Raw genomic sequence first — 27,201 nt, forward strand, 5'->3', positions numbered from 1 at the left:
CTCCAGGAACTGAAAGCCCAGCTTATAGACAGTATTCGTTAGTGTATTTCCTGTCAAGATCTTAAGTGTACAGAGCCCTTGTGTGTTAGGCAGCAGCAAAAAGTTAACTAGTACACTGTGACCAACATTGTTAGTGCTCCAATAGACAGACAGCATTTTCTGTGTGTTGGCTGCAAGTACCACAGGGTTAGAAGAGGCAAGTCCATTGACGCTTAGGCACTGACCCCATTCGTTTTGCAGACGGGAAAACTGAGGTCCAGGGACATTAAATAAATGAATGAGTGAATAGCAGGACCTGGCCTACTTGGCTTGTAATCTAAAAGGTACAACTACATGGAAAAGAATGTTTCTGTCATAATACTAATAGCCCATACCATTCAAAGTAAGGTAGTCTTCAGATATTTTAAACACCAAGTTCTTCTCAGATATATATACTTTGTAAGTAGTACTTAATGTTTTGTTCAAAAATTATTTTAAAGACCTTGTGTTGATTCAAGGAAGTATCGGATTTTCTTTTGCAAGAGTAATGTCAAACAAAAAGTTTAAACTAGTTCTGGTCTTTAAAAATCTATAAAAATACCACAAGAGTGTATAGATTCTTGCTACTTTCACTACTTAAAAGATGGGAAAATATAAACCATAGAGAACAATTACTTAATCTTCTATGTCATTACATAAATGTCAGGCAGTAACTTGGGATGGGTACCTAGTAGTCAGATAACTGAATTATTTTCAAGAAATAATTCTTAAGTGATTTCTGCCAGCAAGTAACCTATAATCAAAATATATAGGTCTACCAGAATATTGAGTTAAATTTTAACCAGCTTTTCCAAAATTGTGTTGAATTCTTTTTAGAATTTATAGCCATTTATAGCTCTTCCTATATACTTAAAAACCAGATGTTAAATTAAAAAAAAAAAGAGAAAAGGGTTATCTGAATTTTAATGTATTAAGACCACCAAAGAGAAAACTCCTAATTAAAATTGGGAATAAGTTTTAAAGTGACAAATGTATGTCATAAACAAATTATAAATATTGGGACCATAAAGGGTTTTTAGAAGTTAGCCATAATCCAAGATCCTCATGTTAAAAAGTTAAGCTTCTGGGTATTGAATTGCAAAAATACACTTAATAAGTTATATTTAAATTTATCACATTTCATAGTAGGTAAAATACAAATGTCTTTTACATTATTTTAAGAATTGGAAGGATGGATAAAGTTTCGAGGATAATTTAATGAAATACTCTAATTTTTTCCAGTGCATCTGGGGGCGGTGTTGTAGCCATTGACAACAAAATAGAACAAGCAATGGTAAGTAGGCTCATTGTTGTCTTTTCCCTTCACTGTAGGTCAGACTGACTGACCGGATCTTCTCAAGTCCATATAACAGGAACCTAATTTCTGTGAAACAAAAATTACCTGTTTTGGTATCAACAGTTTGAAGTGCTAGAACATTGAAAGTTTCTAGTCCACACATATTGAGTAAATAGTTCTTCCTGATCATATCATACTTTTTTTTTTCTTATGATCCCATGGATCGGGATCATAACAGAGAAACAACCATAATTCAGCATAGTGTGTGTTCATCTGAAAAGCATCAGCCTTTCATTTAAAGTGAGGCTACGTGGCACTTCAGTCTCTAACCCTGTAACTAGTTTTTTATCAGACAGCTTTCTTTGAGATGTTGTCTTTGTTGTCTTTATCCAACATCTTAAAATGTTCATTCTAAACTTTGGCAGGAAAGAGTGCTGTCTATACTATTTGGGAAGGAGACATTTTTCTCCCCATCTCCCACCGGCGCTGTCAAGATATAGCAGAAACATTAAAGGCAAAAAGAAAAAAAACTGCTTTAAAAAAAATTAAAAACCACTTAGTGTTTATAAGGCACCCAGATAGTCTAGAACTAAGTAGCTCCTTGTTTCTCATAACTTTTTGACATTCCTAATTTTGTTCTTCACAGGATCTGGTGAAAAGCCATTTGATGTATGCAGTAAGAGAAGAAGTGGAAGTTCTAAAGGAGCAAATAAAAGAATTAGTGGAAAGAAACTCTTTACTTGAACGAGAAAATGCACTGTTAAAATCTCTTTCAAACAATGATCAGTTGTCCCAACTCCCAGCCCAACAGGCCAATCCTGGTAGCACTTCTCAACAACAAGCAATGATAGCACAGCCTCCTCAGCCAACGCAACCTCCACAGCAGCCGAATGTCTCCTCAGCATAAAGCTTTCTTAAGCCTCCTTAAGGAACAAACTGAAAGCAATCTTTCCTTGTGTGCCACTGGTGTTCTTTCCACTTTATAGAAAGCAAGTAGCCATGCTTCGGCTGTGTGCTTGGCCTTTTCAGTATTAGACAATCGTTCTACAGGAGCTTTCCCTCTCTAAGATGTCATGCAGCACTGTTGATGTCCACTTGTATGTCATCAGTACACGAGGCGAATAATAGATGGGGTTTATTAAAGCAAGCAGAATCTGCATTCTACATGTGCGCATGAGTGGGATCTTAAAAGTTTTGGTGGCTCTCCTATGTTTCTTACCACCTATGGATTTACCTTGAGCCTTCCTGTCACATAACAGTTCATCTAAAGAGCCACTTTTCTTTCAATATCAGTAACATTTGCCTACGTAAGTTTTCATTTATTTTGTGTTTTATTTATTACAGGGCTGCTATTTTCATAATGTACATGAACAATGTCACAGAACTTTTTTAATTTTTTTGAATAATTACAAGTATCAGTAAAGGAATTGAAAGACAGGATTACATTTAATAAAACGTTTAGGCAATAATTGAACAAAAGAATCCTGGCACATTTCTAACACTAATGGCAATTTACCGTTGGTATTTATTTTCAATAGTAAAGATCCAGCTTGAATGTAAATTTTGTATAGTTGTAAGTATGAAAAACACAGTGCACCTGTACAGGTAGTCACCAGTTATTGTGATATAATAAATAATTGGGCTATTTTCATGAAGAAAACTTTGTTCATTTGTTTCTACTTTCTAATAGAAATTGCCACGATTTCTCTGCTTTTCAACATTTCGTATGACTTTTTTTTTTTTTTTTTTTTTTTTTGGGTGGGAATAAAAAAGCTGTGAAATTGTTCAACCTACTTTGTAACCAAAGAAGCAAAGCTGTGTAATGGAGTTTTGTTTTGTTTTATAATGCACATTCTTTATGTATTTTTATTTAGTGTTTTCTTGGTCACAATTTTCTTTGCTGTCTAGCATGATCTGCATGGCCTGTAATCTTTGAACCACTTTCGTACCTCATGTTTTTATCCAGCACTCTTATTGTACTGTGTACTAGTCTGTGAACAATGTCAAATAAAAAAGAACGAACAGGTCGTATGGTGGAGCTGAGCTAGTGTACAATGCACCAGCTGTACAAAACAAAAATGAAGTGAGCCATCTTTTGTTCATTTAAAATGGTGTTTTGAATTTCATATGCAGAAAACGTTTTGTTACATTGCAAATTTTAATGTATTTAATAAATGCAACATGCAGATTAAGTGCAGTGTATACTGAGTATTTAAATTAAAATGTACATTTCATAAATACAGTTTCAAGAGAAAGCATCATTTTGTGTATACTAACACATTAAGTGTATGTCAGAAATTGATGTAAAAATATATATTTTAACACATTTTCTGAAATTAAACTACAGTTTTGTTCAAATATTTGGCTCTATATGTGTTCAGAATTTAACTGTTTTTTCACAGTTTAAAATATTCCTTAAATGAAAACCCATATTATTAATGACAATGATAGTTCTTAAATTTTCAAAGTAAAATAATTTAAAGAACACAAGAATGGTGAGCAATATTTGTACTCAATATTCATATTATGTTAACAATATAAATAGGAAATCCTCGTCTACCAAAACTTTTACTTGAATTCAGAAAGGTGCCTGTAGAAATTAACATGTCCTGTATGGGTAGCCCACTAGTTAATTAAGTCTTAATGAGAAACAGTAGTTAGCTCTCTGTGTTAGAAGAGGTTAAATGTTACCTATTTGAAATGTTCTAGCTTCAAGTGAGAAGCATAAAATTGAAACATACATGACATTACCAAATATTTTTTATTCTAGTTGTGCTACAGAAAATAATGTTGAGTAAGGAAAAACTCTCATGTTAATTAATAATATTGGAAACGCTTAAAAGAACTAGATAAGTATGTGGACTTGAATATGTAATAACCCTAAGGATTCAGAGAGAGTCTAGTAGAACCGCCACGGGCAAGGTAGGATGTGAAACTGCTGTTGGAATGTGAGCCCGGATATGCTCTGTGCCCTTCCAGTGCTAATAGTATAGTACTTCATGCAAAGAAGAACTTAACACTAGAAAAGAGTTGCAGGAGGAGACAAAGGGCAGATGGCTGCCCAAGAATGCACAAGATCTTCTCTTTGATGCCTGGTATGGAAAAAAACATTGATTTTTGTGAAAACAAAAAATGAGTTTTTATTCTAGAGATAGAAAAACATTTAATAAACGATACAAAATGGTCACCAATTTATTAACATTTTAAGGTTAAAAATGCTGACAGCAATTGCTACTCTTATTTTTTTAAAAAGGGGGAAAGTCCTAGAAAATGGTTAAGAAAAAAATAAAATTGGTTCCAAAAGGACTGACCTCAAACTAAAAATTTGATTCAAATTATTTTAATCAGTTATTGTTTAAATAGCAGGAATTAATGTAAGGTGGGCTCTTCTGTGTTCTGAATGAAATTGTCAGTGTGTATTAAGAGCTTTAAATGTTAATAAACTAACTCAGCGGCATGATGCTGAACTCGAGGTGCAGTGTTCAAGAAATGCAGCTGTGTGCCTGTTCTATATATCCTCTCCTTCCCCTAGGATTCAAAAGTTTGTTGATGGTCTGTTCCCTACCTAAAGTTGTATAATAAAGTTTACATCTGAATTTGTTCCCATTTGCAAGAGGCACACTGAACAAAGGTAGGACAGGTATTATGCTTTTATTTGAAAGTATTTGAATTTGAATCATTTCTCCCTGATTGGTTTGCTTAGGATCTTCATTTAGATTAGATATTTTTAGGAGTTAGTCCCCAAATACCTAGAATATCAACTAGTTGAAATTCCAATTTGAGGGGCAAGTCTTACGGGAATGTCATCTACCTTTAATTTTCTGAGTTAGCCTAGATAGACCAGGTGCTACTACATAAGCTTTAGGTTGCTTTAATTTTCTGATAATGGTAAAGCATGTACAATTGAAACATAACTTTGCCCAAAGAAAATTACATTTAGGTAGTCCTAATATATTCTTAAGATATTCTCCAACAAAACAAAAAAGTGTAGGGAGTTGGAGAGCTAAGCGTTCAGCTCTTTTAACTGTTAGATGAAGCTCTTCAGCTCTGACGACAGATCCTGTGTTTCAGTTTTCTTCAGTGATTGTGCTGAAAGGTGAAAAAGCTCAGTCCTCCGGATGCACAGTTGAATTCAGGCTACAGAAACCAGCTGATACAATGAGACAAGAAATACAGTCAAGGATGGATTTCTCAGGGGGTTCTTGAAAGGTGACATCTAATTTTTGAAGGTCACAAGAGCCAAGAGGAAGAAGGGCATTTCAAACAAAAAAAAAAAAAAAAACAGCCTGCTCAAAGCTCTGAAGGCATAAACAGGGTTCCGAAAGAGCACAGAATTTTGTGGGAGAGAAAACAGAAATAACTGCCCCATCAGTGTTGTTATTTGTCATTAACAAGAATGACTCATTGGATGATGGCTAGTGGGATGAGCTCAGTTCAGTTCATCGGTAGAGTGACAGGTGGAAACTGGAGACAAATCATTTAGAATAATCCAGAAAAGTGGTGAGAGCATTCCATGGGACAAATTGTCTGAAGTTTATTGAAGTTGGGAATTCCTCTTCTCCTTTCCAATGACTGATTAGTCACTCCCAGTGTCAGCATTTTCTCGTTTCTTTGAGGAAGAAGCACCTCTCCCAATTCTTATTAGTCAGTCTTATTCCCAGGAGACCTGCGTCTCTACAAAAGTAACGTATTTGTTTCCTGTTGAAGGAATTGAAAGAATCGGTGGAAGAGTAGCACAATCAGAAATTTGGTCTCTATGCCTCTGTAGACTCGGGCCAATAGTAATGAATTGAATCTTGCTCTGGTAGCTGTGGTTGCATAATCCCACAGCCCTTCCAGTCCTTTGCTCCCTGAAGATAATAGTATGGATTCTGACTCGGGTGCAAGTACTGACATCTAAGAATAGATTTTCCGTTAACTTTGCCTTTTATTCTCTAACATAGGTCAGCCCAGCAGCCTTCTCTTCCACACTCTGTTAATGCAGTTAACAGACTTCACCTGCCCCTGTTTTAAGCCCCTAGTAATTCGTTTCTATTTTCTAATGCTAATCTCATCTGGTGTTTATTTGCGCCAACTGGCCCACCGTTTGACCTTCAGGGTACCTCCCTGTCTCATATTTTCATAACAGGTTACAGACTTCTACATCTAAATCTCTTTCACTGCACATCTTCCCTATAATAACCCTTCCCTAAGGGTTATTAAGTGGGCTATCTTAGTGGGTATCATTGGCCTGACATGTTCAAATACAGGAATTGCTAAGTTAGTACTATAGAAAGCAAGTTAAAGTTCACAGATCTGCACTTTTTCTTTTCTCTGTTTTAATGGAATTGTCAAAAGAAATCAGTCTTTTCAGTTATTTGTGATGCCAGGATAAGGTGTTAATTGTGCTGGCACAGTCCACTTGGACACTGAATTTGTTAAAAATGATTGGATAGTGAGTTAGCTTTATTTTTCCTTTTCTTGCCAGGGAAACTGATAAATCAGGCAGTTTGGAGCATTTTCTTCCTGCCTTTCATGGATCCAGGGTCCCTATGTTTACAGATTAGGACCTGCCCATAGAAGCCATAAAGTTCCTCTGAAAGAAGGAAGGAAAAGAGATCTTCTAACTAGAAAAAATGACTGAAGTTTAAGACAAGCCAAATGACTCTCCAGCTTTTTCATAATGAAAGTTAAGGCCACTTGTAGTTTCAGCTATTTGCATGCTTTCATTATTCCCATAAAACAACCATAAAGTGCTCTTGGCCACTGCAATCCAAAATGACTTCCGGATCACAGTTTTTACTGTCAATTCACAAGAGAACATCCATAGAAAGATAAGGCTAAAGAAGACTGCAGAAGCAAGCATCTCCCACACTTCGTGCAATGGTAGGCCAGGGTCTAGTTCTAGCTTACTGAAAAAGAAAATTATGTAAATCTCTTAGTAAGGTAGTAGTCTTGCATAGACAAATACACTTCTTGACATTTGGAGAAATAATTTGGGCTTTATTTGTGTTTTTATTTCTTAGAAACATTGTTGAAAAGCAATCCAATTCTATCTCAACTTAGGTGCTGAATGTTTGAAAACAGCTGTTTAGAACCTGGTTTGTGCCTCTAGGAATTCATCATTCAATGAGAAAATAGAAGCTGAAGTACCATGTTGCTTATTTAGAATAAATACAGTTTGTAGACCTTGTGTTGTTTGTTAGATGGAAGGTTCTATAAATCAGTAGTAATTTGCTATGTCATGTGAAACCCTTTGCCATTGCCAGGAAATAACTAAACCACCAAAAAGCTACAACATCAAATAATCTTTCTAGAAAGAAGAGACCAGGCAAGAGAAAGTTTTCACACCTTTACGGAGTCTGGGAGGTACCCCCTAAAACAGAACTAATCTGACAAGTTTACACATTTTTAATACTCTCAGTTTGTAGGTAATTGATCTAATTTATCCTAACTTGGCTAGAATTTACATGTCAGGAATTATATTGTCTTGTCTCATAAGCAACATGGATTTTGGTTGTCATAATCAGCTATCATTCAGTGAATGAAATTAATAACTCAGGTACCTGAAGCCAAAAATAAATCTCTAATAGGACCAGGAATTCTGAGATAAACACAAGGCCGTATACTAGGTAAGTGGCAAGCCTTACATTTCATATCAGTGGGGAAAGAATGGCTTAGTTAACAGGCAGAATTGAGACATAACATTTGAGAGGGAAAAAAAGTAAGCATAGCTCTCAGAAAAAAAAAAATTCAGCTGCACTAGAAGTGAGTCTTCTACGCTGTAAAATTCTAAGCCTTGATAATGCAGGAAAGTAAATAGTTTCACAAATAAGAGAATGCTCAGCCTCAGCAAAGCAAAGTGCCCATGAAACACACATTATCTCAGATCCACATGGTGAACATCAGACATAGATGAAGAGCTGACAAATGTGGAAAACCAGGAGCCTGACATCGTACAAGTTTGTACAGCCACTTGTAAAGGCAGCTGAATAGTGTCCAGTGAAATTGAAAGTTTAGATGTCCTGTGACCCAATGGTTCAAAAAAAATTTAATATCTACCCTAAAGAGACATATGTGTTCACAAGGCAGCTTGTTAGAGTATATAAAATTGGAAAAACCAAAATCCACCAACATAATGGAATTAGCTAGATGCTATGAAATATTAGGTACCAGTAAAAAAAAAAGAATAAAGAAGGAATATATGCTGTCAGTAGATCTCTAGGATGCAGTGTTAAATTTGTTAAAAGTTTGGGGGAAAATACATGTAATACACATGATACTGTTGATGTTAAAAAAAAAACCATGCCATACACAATACTGTATAGTGTACTGCAAATATCTATCTGTGTACAATATAAAGTTTGGAAGGATATTAACCAAGCTGTTTACAGTAGTTTGGTGGTGTGTGTTAGCTTAAACTGTAACATTTGATGTTTTTGAATTTGCATTCGTGTACTGTTTATGTAATGACATTAATAAATTAGAAATAAAATGGAATAGAAAGTGTTTTCTTCTTGTCTCTGCTATCTCCCCGTCTCCTAGGTCTGTCTTCAGCCTCTGTACTTGACTGCTGTCCCAGGAATGTTTTATTCACCCTCCCCACACCTCACTTCTTAATATATCACCTCTCACCTCTGGATTATTTATGTAAGTATAGAATAAATGATAAATAAGTAACACTCCTCCCTAACAGAGTTCCTCTCATCCCAGCTTCCTCTTTTGCCTTGCTCTCCTGGGCTGTCACAGCAGTGCCAACTGACCTTGGCTCCTCAGCACCGCTGGAGCTGTTCTTGTCAAGGCCATCAATACTCCTTTGATGCAAAGTCAACTACAGTGTTCTTACGAGAATGCTATGCTTAATTTCGGATTATCATTTAATTGACATGGATGTCATTTTCCATTTCTTCATTTTTAATTTTTCTCACTTCTTATTAACTTCTCTTTATTTTTAAAGCATATAGCTGATTTTTTAAAAAATGTTTTTAATCTAGTTTTGTCTTTTAACAAGTGAATTTATTCCATTCCCATATATCATCATTGCTGGCATGTCTGGAGTATTTCTGTCATCTAATTTTGTGTTTTCTCTTTAAAATATTTTCTGGGACCTTCTTCATTCCCCCCTCTCTTGGCTTATTCAACTGATAGTTTTTTTATTTTAATTTTATTTATATAATTTGTTACAATTATATTACAATTTATTCACTTTGTATCACCACTGCAGCCTCCTCCCTTGTCTCCTCCCAGTCCCACCCATCCTTCCCCTTCTCCCTATATGTCCTTCCCCTAGTACCCTGATAGGGGAGGAACTCCTCCCCTTCTCTCTGACCCTAGCTTATCAGGTCTCTCCAAGGCTCGCTGAACTAGACCCCCTGTTCAAAGGAAGCCCATTGGTTGCTCAGTTTCCAAGTGGATTCCCTAGTAAGGGGTACAGGGACTGTGTCTGACAAACTCAGTGGCACACTCTCTGATCAACTGATAGTTTTTATTCATTTCTTATTCCTTTTATTGTTGAAAAGTTATACATCCCAGGTCACTTATCCTAGTGCTTATTTTACTGTTTTCTTTATTACTAAGTTGTGGTGATACCCAATTATATGCAAAAGAAGTAGTCTAGTAAATGGCCATGTGCCTCCACCTGGTTTAAACTCTATTTACTCTTTTTTTTTTTTCAATGCAGTTTATTCAAGAACCTTGAACAATCATCTGACCCTGGGTAAAGCCAGCCCACTTTAAATAGCCTCTGGGTAGCCAACCTCAGCATGCCACGTGGGCAATGCAGATAGGTCCACATACATGGAAGCAAGCCAGATCCTCAGCCTTAGCCAAATGTGGAGTTGTTTGTGACAGAGAGCACTAACCATGGGGAAGGTGGAAGGCGGAAACCAGCTCCATCTTTCAGGCGCGGCATTACGCAGCTCTCTACAGTTCCCCCTTTTTGTTTTGGACGCATCAGGCAAGAGTAGAGGTCTGATCTCTGATATTAGAAATAAATTGGGACTTTGTACTGATGTTCATTTAGGTGTCATCCACCCAAAGAGCATCAGACCCGTCCGATACCTTTTTCTCAGAGGCAGGACCTGGGGCATCAACCCGCATGCAATCAGACTTGCTCTTCTCTGGGTCCAAAGCGGCTGACCCTGAGTGCAGTGCTTAGCCTCGCATCCTGAGCGTAACATTTTGGCTTTTTATGGTAGCCAACCATGCTTGGGGAGACTGTCCTGCTTCAATGGCTGTCTTGGCCAATCTTTTATTGCTAACGTTTCTATATACTTCTACAATCCTCTGGAATATTTTAAAGAGAGCCCAAGATGTCCTAGACTTCACGTTTACTTCAGACAAAGATTCTTTTTGTAACCACCCCATTACACCACCTCAAAATGAGTAATCTCTTGTCTCATAGGAAATCTAGTCAGTGTTCACTGACAGCCACATTTCCCTGCTGTCACTTTTCCTATATATACTTTGTTTTCATCTGGATCAAAGGAAGGACTGAGTGCACATTTTCAATGGTTGTCACACCTTAAATTTCTTCATCTAGAGGGTCCATGTTTCCCTCTTTATCCCCCCCCCCTTGAAATACTCTAGTAATCTGTATTTTCCTGTGGCTATTCCTGGAGCTTGAGTTTCCCTGCTTGCATTTCAGTAGAGTTTCTGACCCCTGTATTTTTAAATCAGATCTTGAAGCTTAAACAGATTCAACTTTATATTTTGTCAGAATTGATTCAGACGTAACGCCTGCTGCATGCTTATGTCTGGTTGCCTCTACTCTGTGGTCTTGGCTTCTCTGATAGTTATTCCACGTGCCTATGAGTTCTCTTATACTTTCTCTCATACTAGTAGGACACTTCTCTAAAGAGAAACTTGTCCTGGTCGACTGGCTTGACACCTGTTAAATAGTTGTCTAAGAAAAGTTGGGGCTTTAGTCCTTCCTTTTACTTCCAGTTTCAAAATAATATTTTGAGTTCTACAAATGAATAAATATGCAAAAAAAACCTGATATTTTTCTCTGTGGGAAAAATGAAGTGTGTGCTTTGTAGGGAGAAGCCAGGAAGTAACTAAAGAAAAGAAAAAGTCGGTGATAGAAAACAACTGGTCTATAATGTTCACTCAGGGAATAACTTCTGAGTCAAGAGTATTTTGTGAGGATTGCCATGAGTTGAAGGCTAGCCCAGATTATAGAATCAGCTCTAGCTCATAAAGAAAAAAAAAAGTTCTATTGAGGGGTAGGGGTGTGTGGTGGTTTGAATGAGATGGCCCCTGTAATCTCTGGCATCTGAATATTTGCTCCCCAGTTGGTAGCACTATTTAGGGAGGCTCAGGAAGGATGGCCTTGCTGGAGGAAGTACATCACTAAGGACAGGTTTTGAGGTTCCAGAAGCCATGGGCCGTTCCTGGTTGGGCCTCTCTGAGCTTGCTGCTTGTGGTTCCGAGATAAAAGCTCTCAGCTATTCCTGCCATTGCGACTACCCACGTCCACATGTCCCTGCCGTCATGACGATGGGCTCTTATCCCTCTGGAACCCTAATCCCAAATTAACCAGTTTTTTCTTCTGTGAGTTGCCTTGTTCTTGGTGTTTTGTCACAGCAATAGAGAAGTAACTAATACAGGATGGGAAGCCCATATCCAGGCACAACTGGTACTTCTTTGAGAGCAACAGCAGCAGCTACAAACAAAACAGTGGAAGCAGCCCAAGGAGCCAGGGACACTACGCAGACAAGCTGACACATACACAAGCTCAGCTTCTACCGTGTGGCTACTGAACATACTTCCTTATAAGCTCAGGAGCCAGGAAGCTTACTAAGAAAGAGAGTTTTGGGTGAATGGCTTTCAGCATGAGCAAACTGTTTCTGATCTCTGATTGGGCAATTCGTGCTCAGCAATATTGGTGCCCGTGGGTTCTGTTGTGTTACTTAAGCATGCCTCCACAAAGACCAATTTATCATCCTTCTGGACTTTCTCCAGACACAAGGAAAGGTTTCAGTGTTGAGGCCTTAGCTTAATAATCTAGATTGTACAAGTCTGCGTGGTCCTCCTATCATCTACCTTTCTTCGTTGTTATTAGCTTCCTTTTTCTCAGCTCTTCCATCCTGCCCCTAACAGCCAACCGGTGCTAACACAATCACTGGGAAAATATAAAAAAAGAGTCCCTTTTTAGAATGAAAAAAAAAAATGGGCCCCTGAAACACTTCCCTGTCTATTCTCTAGAGAGTGAACATGTGGCATTCCAAGCCTGTGAGTCTTGGCTTTTTCACTACTGACTTAACTTCCTGAACCTACCCCAGTTGAGCATTCAGTAATGGCTATGATGCCAGCTGACTCATATAGAAATGAAGCTTCCTGGAAGCATTCTCTTCTCATCGCACCCTCAAACACACATCTACCCCTGAGGTCCTGACTGTCAGCCCAGGCTGGGGATACACAAGCACAGAAGACTTGGCAGGAGAGCATCAGTACTTAAAGGCAGAAGCTGAGCTGCTATTTAAAGGAGAAGTCCTTTTTGCCCTAGCCAGCCCTGCTACGATTTCTCTGAAAGCAGGAATCCTACTGTCATATTTAGGGTTGTATATTCTGGCACGGATTACTCATATTAATGGAGCAAATAAAGATTCATATGAACCTTATACAGTTTTTTACTCCTAAGTTTTCTGATCTTTAAGTATAGAGGTAATAACTAACACATAGACCGGGCCCCTCATGTCTGCTCTTGTTTTTTATTTTACCACTTTTTGGGCACCTGGTTAAAGCTATAATCTTTTCCTTCATCATTTTTTGATTAGCAGCTCTGGAGAAAGACTGGAAAATTTACAACCCTTTTGACAAAATTTTTCCTCCTTATCCTTTTTGAACTACACAGCTACCCCACAGCTTGGGACAGCAAGTATTTATTTGCTCACTTGACAAATATGGAGACATTTTTAGGAATCTAGAGAGCTTGTCATCTGCCCAAGACCTCAGACTTGACCAGCAGTACAGCTAAGAGACTTGGTATGCCATGCTTTTCCTCACTGTGATTAAATGGGTTCAGGATCAAAGGAAGAAAAGCATGCTTTCTGGACCACACATGCTGAAGATGTACCTGGCTTTCTCTCTCTCTCTTTAGTATTTATTTTTTTGTAATTATGTTTATTTTTTTATTACAGTTTATTCACTTTGTATTCCCCTGTACCTCCCTCCCTTTTCCCTACACGTGCCCTTCCCCCAGCCCACTGATAAGGGAGGTCCTCCTTCCCTCTGATCCTAGTCTATCAGGTCTCATCAGGAGTGGCTGCATTGTCTTCTTCTGTGGCCTGGAAATGCTGCTTTCCCCTCCCAGGGGGAGGTAATCAAAGAGCAAGCCAATCAGTTCATGTCAGAGGCAGTCCCTGTCCCCATTATTATGAACCCACTTGGACACTGAACTGCATGGGCTCTATCTGTGCAAGTGTTCCAGGCCATTTCCATGAGTGGTCTTTGGCTGGAGTATCAGTCTTAGAAATGTCTGGGACTCCTGGGCTCAGACATTTTGGATCTGTTGCTGTCCTTGTGGAGCTCCTGTCCTCTCCAGGTCTTACTATCTCCCACTTCTTTCATAAGATTCCCTGAACTCTGCCCAAAGTTTGGCTATGAGGCTCAGCATCTGCCTCGATACCCTGAAGGGTAGAGCCTTTCAGAGGCCCTCTGCAGCAGGCTCCTGTACGGTTCCCTGTTTTCTCCCTCCTCCGATGTCCATCCTCTTTGCCTTTCTGAATGGGGATTGACTTTTTTTTTTTTTTTTTAGATGTCATAACATCTATAAATCTTGGGTCCTGAATTTAACAGCTGACCATTCAGGATGAACAGAATATGGATAACAACACACTCTCCACCCAAGCAGACTTCAATCAATTCACTGAAAATCCGTGTCAATTGCTTATTCGTCAGAATGTAGATTTTCAAGCCCCGGGTGGTAACTCCCACCTATAATCTCAGCACTTGGGATGTTGAGGAAGGTCTGCAAGTTGAGGCCAGGCTCATCTATCTAGTAAATCTATGCCAGCCTGAGCTACATAATGAGACCCTGTCTCACAAAGAAAAGGTTTTTTAAATATTTTTAAACAAGCTTCTTCTCCTGTAAAGATTCATTAGTACAGCAAATAACACAGAGCAAGCCCTAAGCCCCACCTACCAGTCAGTGATTTTGTTAGGATAAATGAAGTCATCCACGCAGTGCTTGTGAATTGGCTATTGCAAGACTGATGACGACTTCATATAAGTTACAAATAACAATGTAGACCTTTTTCATAGACAAAGCAACTGACCTTTAAGAAAAGTATAAAGGGAAAACTTTACCTAATTTTTATTCCTTCAAGGAATTGTGTGGGGTTTTATATTAGTTCTAAGAAAGAAAATTGTTTCATGATGCTGAGCTGAAAGATAGCATAATAGACCAGATTTACTCACTAAATTGCTGAGAAATCTGAGACAGAAAGATGAAATCTTTGGATGAGATCAAGTCTGTGCAAAAAGAAAAAGTAGAACTGTTGCTCAGCAAAGGTGATGGGACACACTGGAACATACAATAACCTCCTGCCTTTTGTAAGGACACAGTTGCCAGGCCTGGTGGCATAGGTCTGAAGGAACTAGAAGAGGGGGTCACGGCTTTGAAGGCCTGCTTGGGCTACAGAGAGAGTTCAAGGCCAGCGTGAACATCTTAGTCAAATGCTATGTCAAGATTTAAAAAAAAAAAAAAATGCAAAGAAAGAATGTTGCACTCGTTTTTTAAAACCCTACTTTATCTGGGGTATTTATACCTCTACCTCCCTTCTAACCCCAACCCTAAGTAGGAGAGAGAGGTTAGTGGGGAGAGGGGACACAGATCGCTTTATTTCTCCCAGCTCTTTAGGGTAAATGGGTTCTTTTAGGGCTGCGCCAATCTCCATCAAAAGCAAACACAGCCAGCAGTCTCCTCCAAGCTGCTGTGCCCCAAAGCGTTTCTCTCCATCTGTCTGCTCCAAACCACCACACCATCCTTCTCTGATCCCTTTAACCCGCTCCACACCACACACCAACACTACATGCCACGCCTTCTCTTTCTGAGCTCTCATATTTATAACCTCAGAGCCCTAGCACACGACCCTCTTGGTGCCTCGAGAGGAAGGCCATTACCAGCTGACAAAAGCCACACCCCGAAGGAGATAATTAATAGCTGTGGAACAACTAAAGCCCAACTAAAATGCCACACTTGGAATTAAAACAAAAACATATTTCCATAACATAACCGAGTTTAAAAAGAAAACAAAACTTGATTACGAGAGAACTTTGGATGTACCTCAGTAGCAGAGCCTAGCATGAGTGAGCCCCTGGGTTTTATCCCTGATCTCTCTATCTCTTTCTCTCTCTCTCTCTCTCTCTCTCTCTCTCTCTCTCTCTCTCTCACACACACACACACACACTCACTCAAACACATGTTCTGCTTGAGCTCCATGGTGAATTCTATAGTACTGATCCACCAAACATCCCTCTTCTGTTTATGCTGTGGAACTCTGCCAGATGTCATACATAAAAAACAAGAGGCCACCCAGCACTTCCTCCCTATTCGGAAGAGGTATGTCTGCAGGGTAGCCATCTGCTCCTCAGTCTCCTTTTCCACTCTGGAGCTAGTGCCAAGGAGTCTCAGGGAGCTTTCCCCTTCCACTCTTCCTCCGTCTGCAGCTGGTTCTGATGCAGCTCAGCCCCACATTGGCTTGCCTCCTCCTCAGGTTCTTCTGCTTGTAGAGCCACAGATTGCTCCTTAATGGTCTGTTCCTTGTCCTGAAGCAGCTGCTGGACACAAACACACACACTCTAACTGGCTGCTCTTGGAACCTGTGTCCATTCAATATATCTAGTATGGAGAAGGGTTTCTATTCTGAAATGAGGAGAAATGCATCAACTGTCAATTTCTTTTGCGTCTTTCTTATCTAGATGTATTTAGCTGGTTAATTAATGCTATTTTCTTTATCACACTGATGAGAACCTTTGTAGAATGTTGACTAAAAGAGAAAGAAATCTATGGGCTTCTATTGAGGAACTCTCTAGCACGGTGGAATGGGGGTGGGGTAAATTCCCTTCTATTTCTGGTCAAGAGCTATGGAACACCTAACCAGAAGCTAAAAGAAGCAGGAGACAAGTGTTGCCTCTAGTCTTAGAGGAGATACATTTGTTATGACACTCTGGCTTTGGCTCTTAGAACTGAGATAATCCGTGCAAAGTAATAGGCACCCAATTTATTTACTTACTGAATTACCGTCAAGGAAATCCTAGCTTCCCGATTCAAATGTTATTCTCCCCGAACCCCCTCTTCTCTTTCTCTTCCTCCCTCCTTGTGTTTGTTTGTTTGTTTGAGCTACAGATTTACTATGTATCCCAGACTGACCTCAAATTCTCTGCAACCATTCTGTCTCAGCCTTTCAAATTTTAGTTCTACAATATAACTACCACACTGAACCTTATTTAAGCTTTTTTTCTCCCACCTATAACCTATAAATAGGGGTTGCTTCTAGAGACTTCCTTAAATTATAACTCCACCTAGCCAAAGGAGTCCAACATGGTGCTTGAAGCCTTGCTTTATTTCACAGCAGTGGGCATGCTGTTAGGGGCTGGTCTCATGCTTACATTTTGATACTAATTACTGGCCCTCAAGATCTGGTCACTGCCCTATCCTTGTTCTGTAAACCTGCCTAAGACATTATTCCTGATTGGTTGATTAAAAGGCCTAACACCTGGGCAGGGCAGGATGGGATGGGCATGGCTAAGGTTCCTGGGCTTTGAGAACAGGAGAATCACAGAAAACAGACATAGAGATGGGAAGAGAGGAGGAAGGAGGACACCAGGATAGGTTAGCGTGGAGAAAGAACCACATGGGTGGGGAGGAAGGACTCCGAGGATAGCATAGATGGAGAAAACATTAAGATGAAAAATATAAGCAAGGATTTATAAGATTATGGATGGAAGGTAGCTCAGATAGGAATGGTTAAGGTGGATGGCATTGGATGGGGGCTGGGAGATGAATAGGGAGGTTATTGAGACAGCAAAGGTGAAATAGCTGCCCAGCCCAAGGTAAATAAGGCAATTAGAAAATCTAACAGGTGTCTGTGTCTTAATAATTGTGATAGCAGGTTAAATAACACCACCACGATAATCATAGGGCTAATAATAAACATTAGATGAATACCATTTTATTTTTAACAACAGCATACAATATCAAATTGTTATTTATCCATGTCTGCTAAGGCCTACCTTTTAAATAAATTACTTAATCTCTTCTTACATGCAATTTCATTTTTACATTTTATTTATTTTGTGTGGATATGGTGGGCTGGCACACTCAGACACAAAAAATAATTGATGAACAATAATTAAAAAATAAAGCTCAGGGCCAGCTGGGTGCAGTGGTGCACACCTGTAATTATTCAGAGAGGCAGAGGCAGGAGGATGTCTGTGAGTTTGAGGCCAGCCTGGTATACAAAGTGAGTACAGGACAACCAAGACTACACAGAGAAATCTTGTCCTGGAAAATTTTTTTTAAAAATTCTCAGGGGCCAGCTTTTTGCACAGAAGTCCACCAGATTTTCAAAGAAGAGCTAATGCCAATATGCCTCAAATTATTCCACAAAACAGAAACAGAAGGAACATAGCCCAATTCATTTTAGAAGGTCACAGTTACTCTGATACCCACAACTCAATAAAAACAATTACAGATCAGTTACCCTCATGAACATAGATGCAAAAATACTCAATAAAACAAACCAAATCCAAGGACACATAAAAAAGATCTTCTACAGTGATCAAGAAGTCTTCATCCAAGAGATACAGTGATGGTTCAATACATAAAAATCAATAAATGTAATCCACCATATAAACAAACTGAAAGACAAAAACCACATGACCATATCACTAGGTGGAGAAAAGTCCTTCGCCAAAATCCAAAACTCCATCCTGATAAAAGTCCTAAAGAGATTAGACATACAACATAATAAGGGCAATTTATAGAAAGCCCATAGTCAATATCAACTTAAATGGAGATAAACTCAAAGCAATTCCACTAAAATCAAGAAAAAGACAAGGCTGCCCACTGTCTTCATACCTTCAACAAAGTACTTGAAGTATTAGCTAGAGCAATAGGACAGCGAAAGCAGATAAAGGCAATATAATAGGAAAGGAAGAAGTCAAAGTATCTTTATTGTAGATGATATGATAGTATACATAAGTGACCTAAAAATTCCAGCAGGAAACTCCTACAGCTGATAAACACTTTCAGCAAAATAGCTGGATATAAAATTAACTAAACAAACAAAAAAACAAAACAAACAAAAAAAACAGTAGCCTTCCTAAATACAAATGACAAAAAGACTGAGAAAGAAATCAGGGAAACAACACCTTTCACAATAAAATCAAATAATATAAAATATCTTGATGTTCCTCTAACCAAGCAAGTGAAAGACTTATATGATAGAAACATCATATCTTTGAAGAAACCAAAGAAAATATCAGAAGATGAAAAGATTTCCAATTTCATGGATCGGTGCAATTAACATAGTAAAAATGGACATCCTACCAAAAGTAATCTACAGAGTCAATAAAATTTATTTCAAAATGCCAACATAATTCTTCAAATATCTTGAAGGGACAATTCACATATATATATATTTCATATATATATGAATTTATATATATATAAACACAAAAAACCCAGGATGGCTAAACAATCCTGAACAATAAAAGAACTGCTGACTCCAAGTTGTACTACAAAACTATGGTAATAAAAACAGTGTGGAATTAAAATAAAATCAGACATGTTGATCAATGGAATCAAATTGAAGATCCAGACATAAATCCACACATCTAATTCAATAAAGAAGCCAGAAATACACACTGGATAAAAAAAAAAAAAAAAAAAAAACCAAACACATCATCTTTAACAAATGGTGCTGGTCAAACTGGAGGCCTGACTGTAGGAGAATGCAAATGGACCCATACTTATCACCTTGCACAAAACTACACTTCAAATGGATCAAAGACCCTAACATAAAGCCAGATACACTCAACCTGGTAGAAGAGGAAGTGGGAAATAGGTTTGAACTCATTGGCACATAAAAGACTTTCTAAACAGAACAGTGTTGGCATAGGCATTAAGTTCAACAATTAATAAATGGGACCTCACTGCTAAGAAGTTTCTACATGGCAAAGGACACCATTATTCAGAAAAAGTGAAAGCCTACAGGATGGAAAAAGATTTTTTTATCAACTCCATATTCAATAGAGGATTAAAATCCAAATATATATAAAGAACTCAGGAAACTAAATATCAAAAAAACAAATAATCCAATTAAAAATGGGGAACAGATCTAAACAGAGAATTCTCAAATGGCTGAGAATCACTTAAAGAAATGGTCAACATTCTTAGCCATCAGAGTAATGCAAATCAAATCAGCTTTCAAATTCCATCTTACACCTGTCATAATGGCTAAGATCAACAACAGAAGTGACAGCTCATGCAGATAAGGATGTGAAAAAACAGGAACACTCATCTATCACAAACTAGTACTATCACTAAAGAAATAAGCGTGGTGGTTTCTCAGAAACGTGGGAAGTGTCTGCCTCTAGATCCAGTATACCACTTTTGGACCTATACCCAAAGGATGCTTCATCTTACCACCAGCTCAAACATGTTCAAACATGTCCATTGCTGCTCTATTCATAATAGCCAGAAATTGAATACAATCTGGATGTGCCTCATCAGAAGAATGGATTAAAAAAATGTGTTACATTTACATGATGGACTTTTACTCAGCTGTTTTAAAAAATGACACCATGAAATTAGCAGGCAAATTAATGAAACTAGAAACAAAAATCATCCTAAGTAAGGTAACCCAGAAAGATAAATACGTATTCACTTATATGTGTATATTTGCCATTAAGTAAATGATAACAAAGCTACAATCTGTAGACTCAGAGAGATGAGGTATAGAGGAAGGGACTGGGGGAGGGCGCATGAATCTCCCTGGGAGGGGGAAATAGAACAGATTTTACGGGTAGACTGGGAGAGGGTGATGGTTGTCCGGAATGAGAAGATCAGATGAAGGAAGAGAAAGTTGAGGGAGAAATTCAGGAGAAACCATTAGAACTAAAGGACATTTGAAGGATAGTATAGAAACCTCTTTCAGTGGAAACCTACTAATTTATAAAGGGAATCCTAATAAAGTCTAATGAAGGGGATGAAGTCCCAACTAGCCATCTCGTCATCAAATGCAGCTTCTAGTACTGGGACTGGGTCTTATCCAATTGAGTTGCTGGCCAAAGGGGTCTCATGGAAACACCCAAACAACCCTGGCTGTTGCCAATGCAATAAGTTGCTCTCTGCAAACTGACATCAAGGGTCCTACTGCTGAAGAAAATACACAATTCATTGAACATTGAGAAATCAAGCTGGTACCCATATAGAACCTTCACCTCTATGTTCTGATGTCTTTGGTGCAATGATGTACATTGTAGGCTACCAAAAGAGAAACATAAACACCAACCCAGCCTTTAATCTACAGCCTTTAATCCTGTCTGAAGAATATGCTAGGGCAATGGTGGCACAAACCTTGCAGAAGTAACCAATATGTAGTGGAAGTTTGGGGTTCTTTAAAAACTCAGGTATGTTATGTAAACAGGTTTTTGTTTTAATCCCAAGTGCAAAGCTGCTCTTAGTTTATTCACAACTGATAACAGTCAGCTGTTTATGTGGGGCTTGTCTGAGAGGGGCATGGTCTTTGCCAGCTGGGGATAGTTTAACTCTAAGAACTCTGAGAGAGTGAAAATACCAGAGCCCAGAGAGGCTCTGAAGAGGAGGCTTCAAGGAGAGAGAGTCAGAGAAAAAAAGGAAGGCTGCTTCTGGTTTGTCAAGGCGCGTTTGCTGTTTGCTGTTTGCTTGTTAGCTGGATAGCCTGACTTCAAATATTGGTATTGCCCCCAAAGAACCCAAGGACCCTTAATAAAAATCCTTCTATCTCCATCTTCTGTACAGTGTTTTCAAGGGCATTTGTCAAGCCTCTCTTTCCAGTGTCAAGCCGCTCATGGGTTAAGGACCTATTCCGCTCTTGTAAGCTTCTATTCCTCTGGGACAATCAATTTACCAAAAGACACATCCTTAAAGAAAATTGACCTGCTCTCCCACATCCATGAAATGTTCACTGAGCCTCAGTAAGGGGTGAAGCTTGTAAACCTCTTCTTACTCCATGCTAGAATATTGAACGGCTTCACAAGGTATTTTTAAGGGCTCAGTTAAATAATATATAAAAATGTGGTTCTGTGGACTATAAACACAGAAAGCATTGTTAAAATGAAGAGAGAGTGTTTCCTCTTCTTCCTCCAGTATCCACTGAAATAAGAGCAGACATCTTCAGAAATAAATAACTTCGCCCAGGCAAATATTTTGAGAGGACCTAGATTCAACCTAGATTCAAGAATGAGTGTATTTGCATGCAAACACAAATCAGACCCCCAGAGTCCACAAGGTGGCAGTAGAGAGCCAACACTGAGCAGGCCTCTGATATTTCTTGGAGATCACACACACTACCTTGGACCTGAGTACCTGACCTCACAAGTTTTGAATTTGGTGTCAAAATACCCAACTCAAAAATTGAGTATATATATATATATATCATTTTATTCATGTTTATTACCTTGTTCTATATATCAGCTGTATGTTAAACTATAAAGCTTCAGAACAAGAAGCCTGTGAAAGAATTCCCTGGAAGCTGAAGGAGAGAAATTCCTCATGGGAAAGTATTGGCCTGTGCAGGAAAATGCCCACACCTGGAAAACACATTTACATTCTTTCCAGGTATCCTTTCTTAAAACTGCTACACAGCAGGGGTGACAATTAGATATTTATGGCATTACTAAACATCCACACGACTTGCTCCTCTGAGGATCTAAACCACTGAAAGATGTGTTTTAAATAAAAAAACAATCTTGTAGTTCAAAAGTAGTATCAGAATTTTAAAAGCAATGTGATTACACACATTTATATAAAAATAAATGGTTGCACCTTTGTTTTCTAGAGGAAAAGAAATCAAAAGAAAGTTATAAAAGCAATTACAATTAATGATGTTAATGATGTAAGTCATACATGTATGAAGATCATAAAATGTACTCTTGTCATGCGCATCTGTCCTTTGTTACCATGGTAACATGTTATTCATGTGTGTATATATGGAAGTTTGGTCTAGAGTGCTGTTATATATAAGACTGTATATAATAGGTATGATCTACTAACATATTTAAGGTTTTTTTTTTTCCACAAAGCAAGTTAGCAACTTTGAGGTGAGGTGACAACATGCTTATAAGAACACTGTTTATGAATTTGCTTTTTTGTCACATTAGTATTTTTATGAAAACTAAACACACTCTGTGCTTAGTAAGACAGTGGTGGTTTTATTGTCTTCATTTTTACCATTCCTGTCACAAAGATTTTAAACAAACCAAAGAGCTCAAAATTGATTTTGTTGGCAGAGGGTAACGGCTAAAGAACTTTAAAGAGAAGTAGTGTGACATCATTACATTCCATGAAATAACACCTTTATCAAAATGTAAAGAAATTTTAAAATGAGAAAACTGGTACAAATTTTGAACAATGATTGAAAGAACTCTAAGGTAGATGAAGATGGAAGGATAGAGTATAAAAATTGATTAAAAGGCAAGGATCTGTCTTCTAACTTGAATACTTTGTGGACTGATCATGCTGAAAACAGAGAATTAAAATTAGCACTCTAAAGACAATAAAAGTATATTTCTTAACAAAAATAAGGACTTTAAAGTATAAGTTAGATCTATACATTTTCTTATAGTAATAATTAACTTTGTTACTATTTCTTAGTTGTCTCCTTTAAACAAGTGTATATTACCTACCTTATGGATATCCAGTAAAAAACACATCATACTCTTAAATGCTCTGATACATTTTGAAAGCATGAAGTTAAAGACTTGAAATCTGATATTATTTAGAAGAATTGGCTATATGTATAATAACCCAGAAATACATTGATACTCTGTTGTGCAGAATTATGGATTAACACCAGAAATATTTTTGTAAGTAGGCACAGGACTTGAAAGTGCATTTCTTTGGAGAAGATATACCGATGGCTGATGGGCATGTGAAAAGCTGTCCAACCTCACTAAACCATAGGTAGTGGTCCCTCAATCTTTCCAGGGCTGATACCATTTAGAATCGTTGCTCATGTTACGGTGACTCCCAGTCATAAAATTATTTCATTGCTACTTCATAACTGTAATTTTGCTACTTTTATTAATAGTAATATAAATGTCTGATATGCAGGATGTCTGATATGTGACTTCCAAAGGGGTTATGACCCACAGTTTAGAACCACCTCCACCTTAGAGGACTGCAAATTAAAGTCAAAAGGAAGTGTCATTTACTTGAAAGGGACAGGAAAGATGGCTTAGCAGTTAAGGTTTTGTACTGATCTTTAAGAGGACCACAGTTTGGTTCCCAGCACCTGTGTTAAAGGCTCATAACTAACTACCTGTAACTTCAGCTTCAAGGGATCCATCGCCTTCTTCTGGCCTCTGAGATCATCTGCACTCACTTGCGAATAGCCACACACAGATATACACATAATCCAAAATAAAATTAACACTTTTAAGATAATAAATACTGGCAAGGATTTGGAAATTAGGGCTCCGATACACTACCTACTGAGACTGTAAACTTATGGAAACTTTGTGAAAAAAAACAAAGGCAATACTTCAAAAAATAAAAATAGGACTACTATACCTTACATTTATAGATCCAAAAGAAATCAAGATTTCATATAAATGCCAGGAATGTCATCTTCACTGCAATATTGTCTCCATATTTCATAATATGGAAACAACTAAAATACTCATTAGCATGATCAACAAAAATGAGTAGGTGAAAAAAATGTGATATATATGTACAGCAAAACTTTATTCAACCTTAAACAAAAAGTGTCTCCTACCCTATGTGACAGCATAAATGAAACTAGAGGAGACCATACTGAGAAAGAAGACAGTCAAAGAACAAAACACCTCATGGTTCCATATAAATGAAGGATCTAAGGAAGTCAAGCCCAAGCACAGTGGCAACGATCAGCTGTTAGGGCAAAAAGGCAATAATTGAGTTGCAGTTAAATGCTGCAAAATTTCAGTTCTGCAGGCTAAGAGTGTAGTTGTGTGAGAGTACTTACCTAGCGTTTGTGAAGCTGTTTTGTACTCAGTATCACAAATGAAGGAAAGAAAGAAAAAGAAGAAGAAAAACTCAATTGCACAGGTGAGTTCTAGAAATCACTGTTATACCTCTTGTTTACAGCTCTGGGCTGCAAATGGAAACTCCAAGTGTGTGTCAGTGATCATGTGTCATAGGAGTAAAGTTTGTTGGTTGGTTGGTTGGTTGGTTGGTTGGTTGGTTGGTTGGTTGATTTGTTTTTTCAAGACAGGGTTTTTCTGTGTAGCCTTGGCTGTCTTGGATTCACTTTGTAGACCAGGCTGGCCTTGAACTCACAGAGATCTGCCTGCCTCTGCCCCTGAGTCCTGGGATTAAATTAGTCCTGGGATTAAATGTGTGTGCCATCACACCAGGCTTGAGTAAAGTATTTTTGATTGGGTTAGCCCAATGTTTGTCCATTGATAAATTCTAAACTTATATCATTCCAAAATAGTACCACATACTAGTTAAAGTCAGTACTTCTCCTTACTCTCAAGAAAAAAAAAAAAAAAGCTGTTTTGGGAGCTGGAAAGATGGCTGGAAAGAGCACTTGTTGTGCTTCCAGAGATCCCAGCTTCAGTTCCCAGCATTTTAGATGGAAAATGTAAATAAGGTTTGTGGTATTTCTTCTACTTTCTGAAGAATCGCTGTATACATACACTCGGAGATGTAGGCCATATCTATGAGAATGGGACATTTAGATTGAATAAGTGTTTCGTCGTTGCATAGGTGGCTTCTGGGAAGATAGTTTTGTTTTAATGCACCTTAAAAAGTAAACAGGAGAGAGTCCAAGATGTGGCAACCAGCATGCACTGTATCTGAGGGGCACAGGATCCGAAAATCCGAAATTGGTGAGTGGAGGAAAAGCTGAAGCCAGAACATAGACACTGAGGCTTCCTGGGTGAGAAGGGACAACCCGTGAGCTGAGACCATTTGAATACAAGTCACCTGTGGACAATTCCAGGGACTGAGAGTGGCAAATATTCAACCCCCCTGCGCTTCCCCTTGTCCCAAGCACAGCCTTCCTTCTCGGTGGAGACAGCCGGCAGTGGCCACTGCTCTAAGCACAGACCTCCCTGCTTGGCGGAGGCTGCAGTGATTGCCCCAAGAATGAGCCTCTGTGCTTGGTGACTGAGACAGCAGAGGCGGGCCTCCCAGCTGAACCAGCAGCAGCCGCTGAACCAGCCTCCCAGATCTGCAGTGGTGGGGGGCCACAGTATAGGCCTTCCTGCAGCTAGCTCTAGTAGGAGCCTCCATGCTCAGTGACTGAGATGGCAGAGGTGGCTACCCCAAGTATGGGTCTCCCTGCCCAGCGGACAAACAGTGGACACCATTGAGCTGACACTCTCATTTGCCCCTGTGGGACCAAACCTGAGAGTAGAGAACAGGGAGAACCCCTGTGCTTTCCGACTAGGCCCACAAGCTAGTGAATGCGCCTTCGAGTGAATGCTTGCATAACCCCAGATCCAGGGTCCCTCTATGCTAGCAGCCAGACATCAGATCCCTCCCACCCACACCCACACTGTGAGCAATATAGGAATCCTTGGGACAGTGTTCTCAACATTGAAGTCCCTGTTTTGTGGGTCTACCAGTGACATCCAGGCAAACAATTCCTGGAGCCAAGACAGACCTGAATACCAGGACAGTATGACAGGCCTGTCCTCTGTAGGCCACTGAGGTATTTGAGGCATCTGCGCATTGCACATTGCACCTGTGAACAGTACCAGCACCCACACCACCTTCTGAGCTTAAGCTCCACATTTCAGGTATCTACACACTCTAGCACCCTGACCTTTAAGACACACTTCCACACAGACGCCCGCACTTGTGCACCCGCAATTGCATGCCTGCTATTGCACACCTTCAACTGCGATCTTCCTCCCTTAGCTACAGCTGAAACACCAATATCCACTCTCAAACCGGTGGACCACTCTCAACTTCCGGAAGAATACTCCAGACACCAGAGAAAGAAGGACCCAGTCCGAAAGATGGACTCCAGGAACAAACAGCGAAGGTTACAGATGGCTAGAGGTCTGTGTAAGAACACATCTGACAAAACTCAGGACATCATGGCTTCACCAGCAACCCCAAAGATCAATGGATATGCTAATTCATTGGAAACACAGGAAAATTATGTCAAATCTATGCTTATCGAGATATTAGAGGCAAATAAAGATGAAATGAACAAAGTTCTCAAAGAAATACAGGCAAATACAGCCAAACAAATAGAGGCACATGTAGAGGCATATAGAAAGGAAACAAACAGAAAATTAGAGGTCATCATCGAAAGACAAGAATCCACATTAAAACAGATGAAGGAAATGGTGCAAGACATAAAAACAGAATTAGAATCAATAAAGAAAACACAAACAGAAAAAAACCCTGGATCTGGAGAACTTAGAGAAAATATCAGGAACTACAAAGGTAAGCATCACCAACAGAATACAAGAGATGGAAGAGAGAATCTCTGGTGCTGAAGATACAATTGCAGAAATTGACACATCTCTCAAAGAAAAAGTAAAATTGGAAAAGTTCCAAACAGAAAACATCCAAGAAATCAAGGACACCATGAAAAGAGAAAATCTAAGAATAATAGGAATAGATGAAAAAGAAGACTCCAGGCTTCAAGGTTTTCAAGAAAAATCATAGAAAATTTTCCCAACTTAAAGAAAGC

The 27,201-nt window shown here is 38.7% G+C and overlaps 1 protein-coding gene across 3 annotated transcripts in view; it reads left to right on the forward strand.

Annotated features, from left to right (window-relative positions):
- The window catches only part of Tsc22d2 (TSC22 domain family member 2), a 44,417-nt gene extending 40,744 nt beyond the window's left edge, over positions 1-3,673 (forward strand). For 2 of the 3 annotated variants that reach the window (XM_021647629.2, XM_021647630.2), the window contains 2 exons: positions 1,261-1,312; positions 1,962-3,673. In XM_021647629.2, coding sequence (XP_021503304.1) covers positions 1,261-1,312; positions 1,962-2,222 — 313 coding nt within the window. In that variant the 3' untranslated portion in view covers positions 2,223-3,673. Of the gene's footprint in view, positions 1-1,260; positions 1,313-1,961 lie in introns of those variants that run through there. The other variant, XR_009590111.1, reaches the window with a different exon arrangement.
- Positions 3,674-27,201: the final 23,528 nt, after the last annotated feature.

This window comes from Meriones unguiculatus, chromosome 2 (assembly GCF_030254825.1).
Source record: "Meriones unguiculatus strain TT.TT164.6M chromosome 2, Bangor_MerUng_6.1, whole genome shotgun sequence".
NCBI lineage: Eukaryota > Metazoa > Chordata > Mammalia > Rodentia > Muridae > Meriones > Meriones unguiculatus.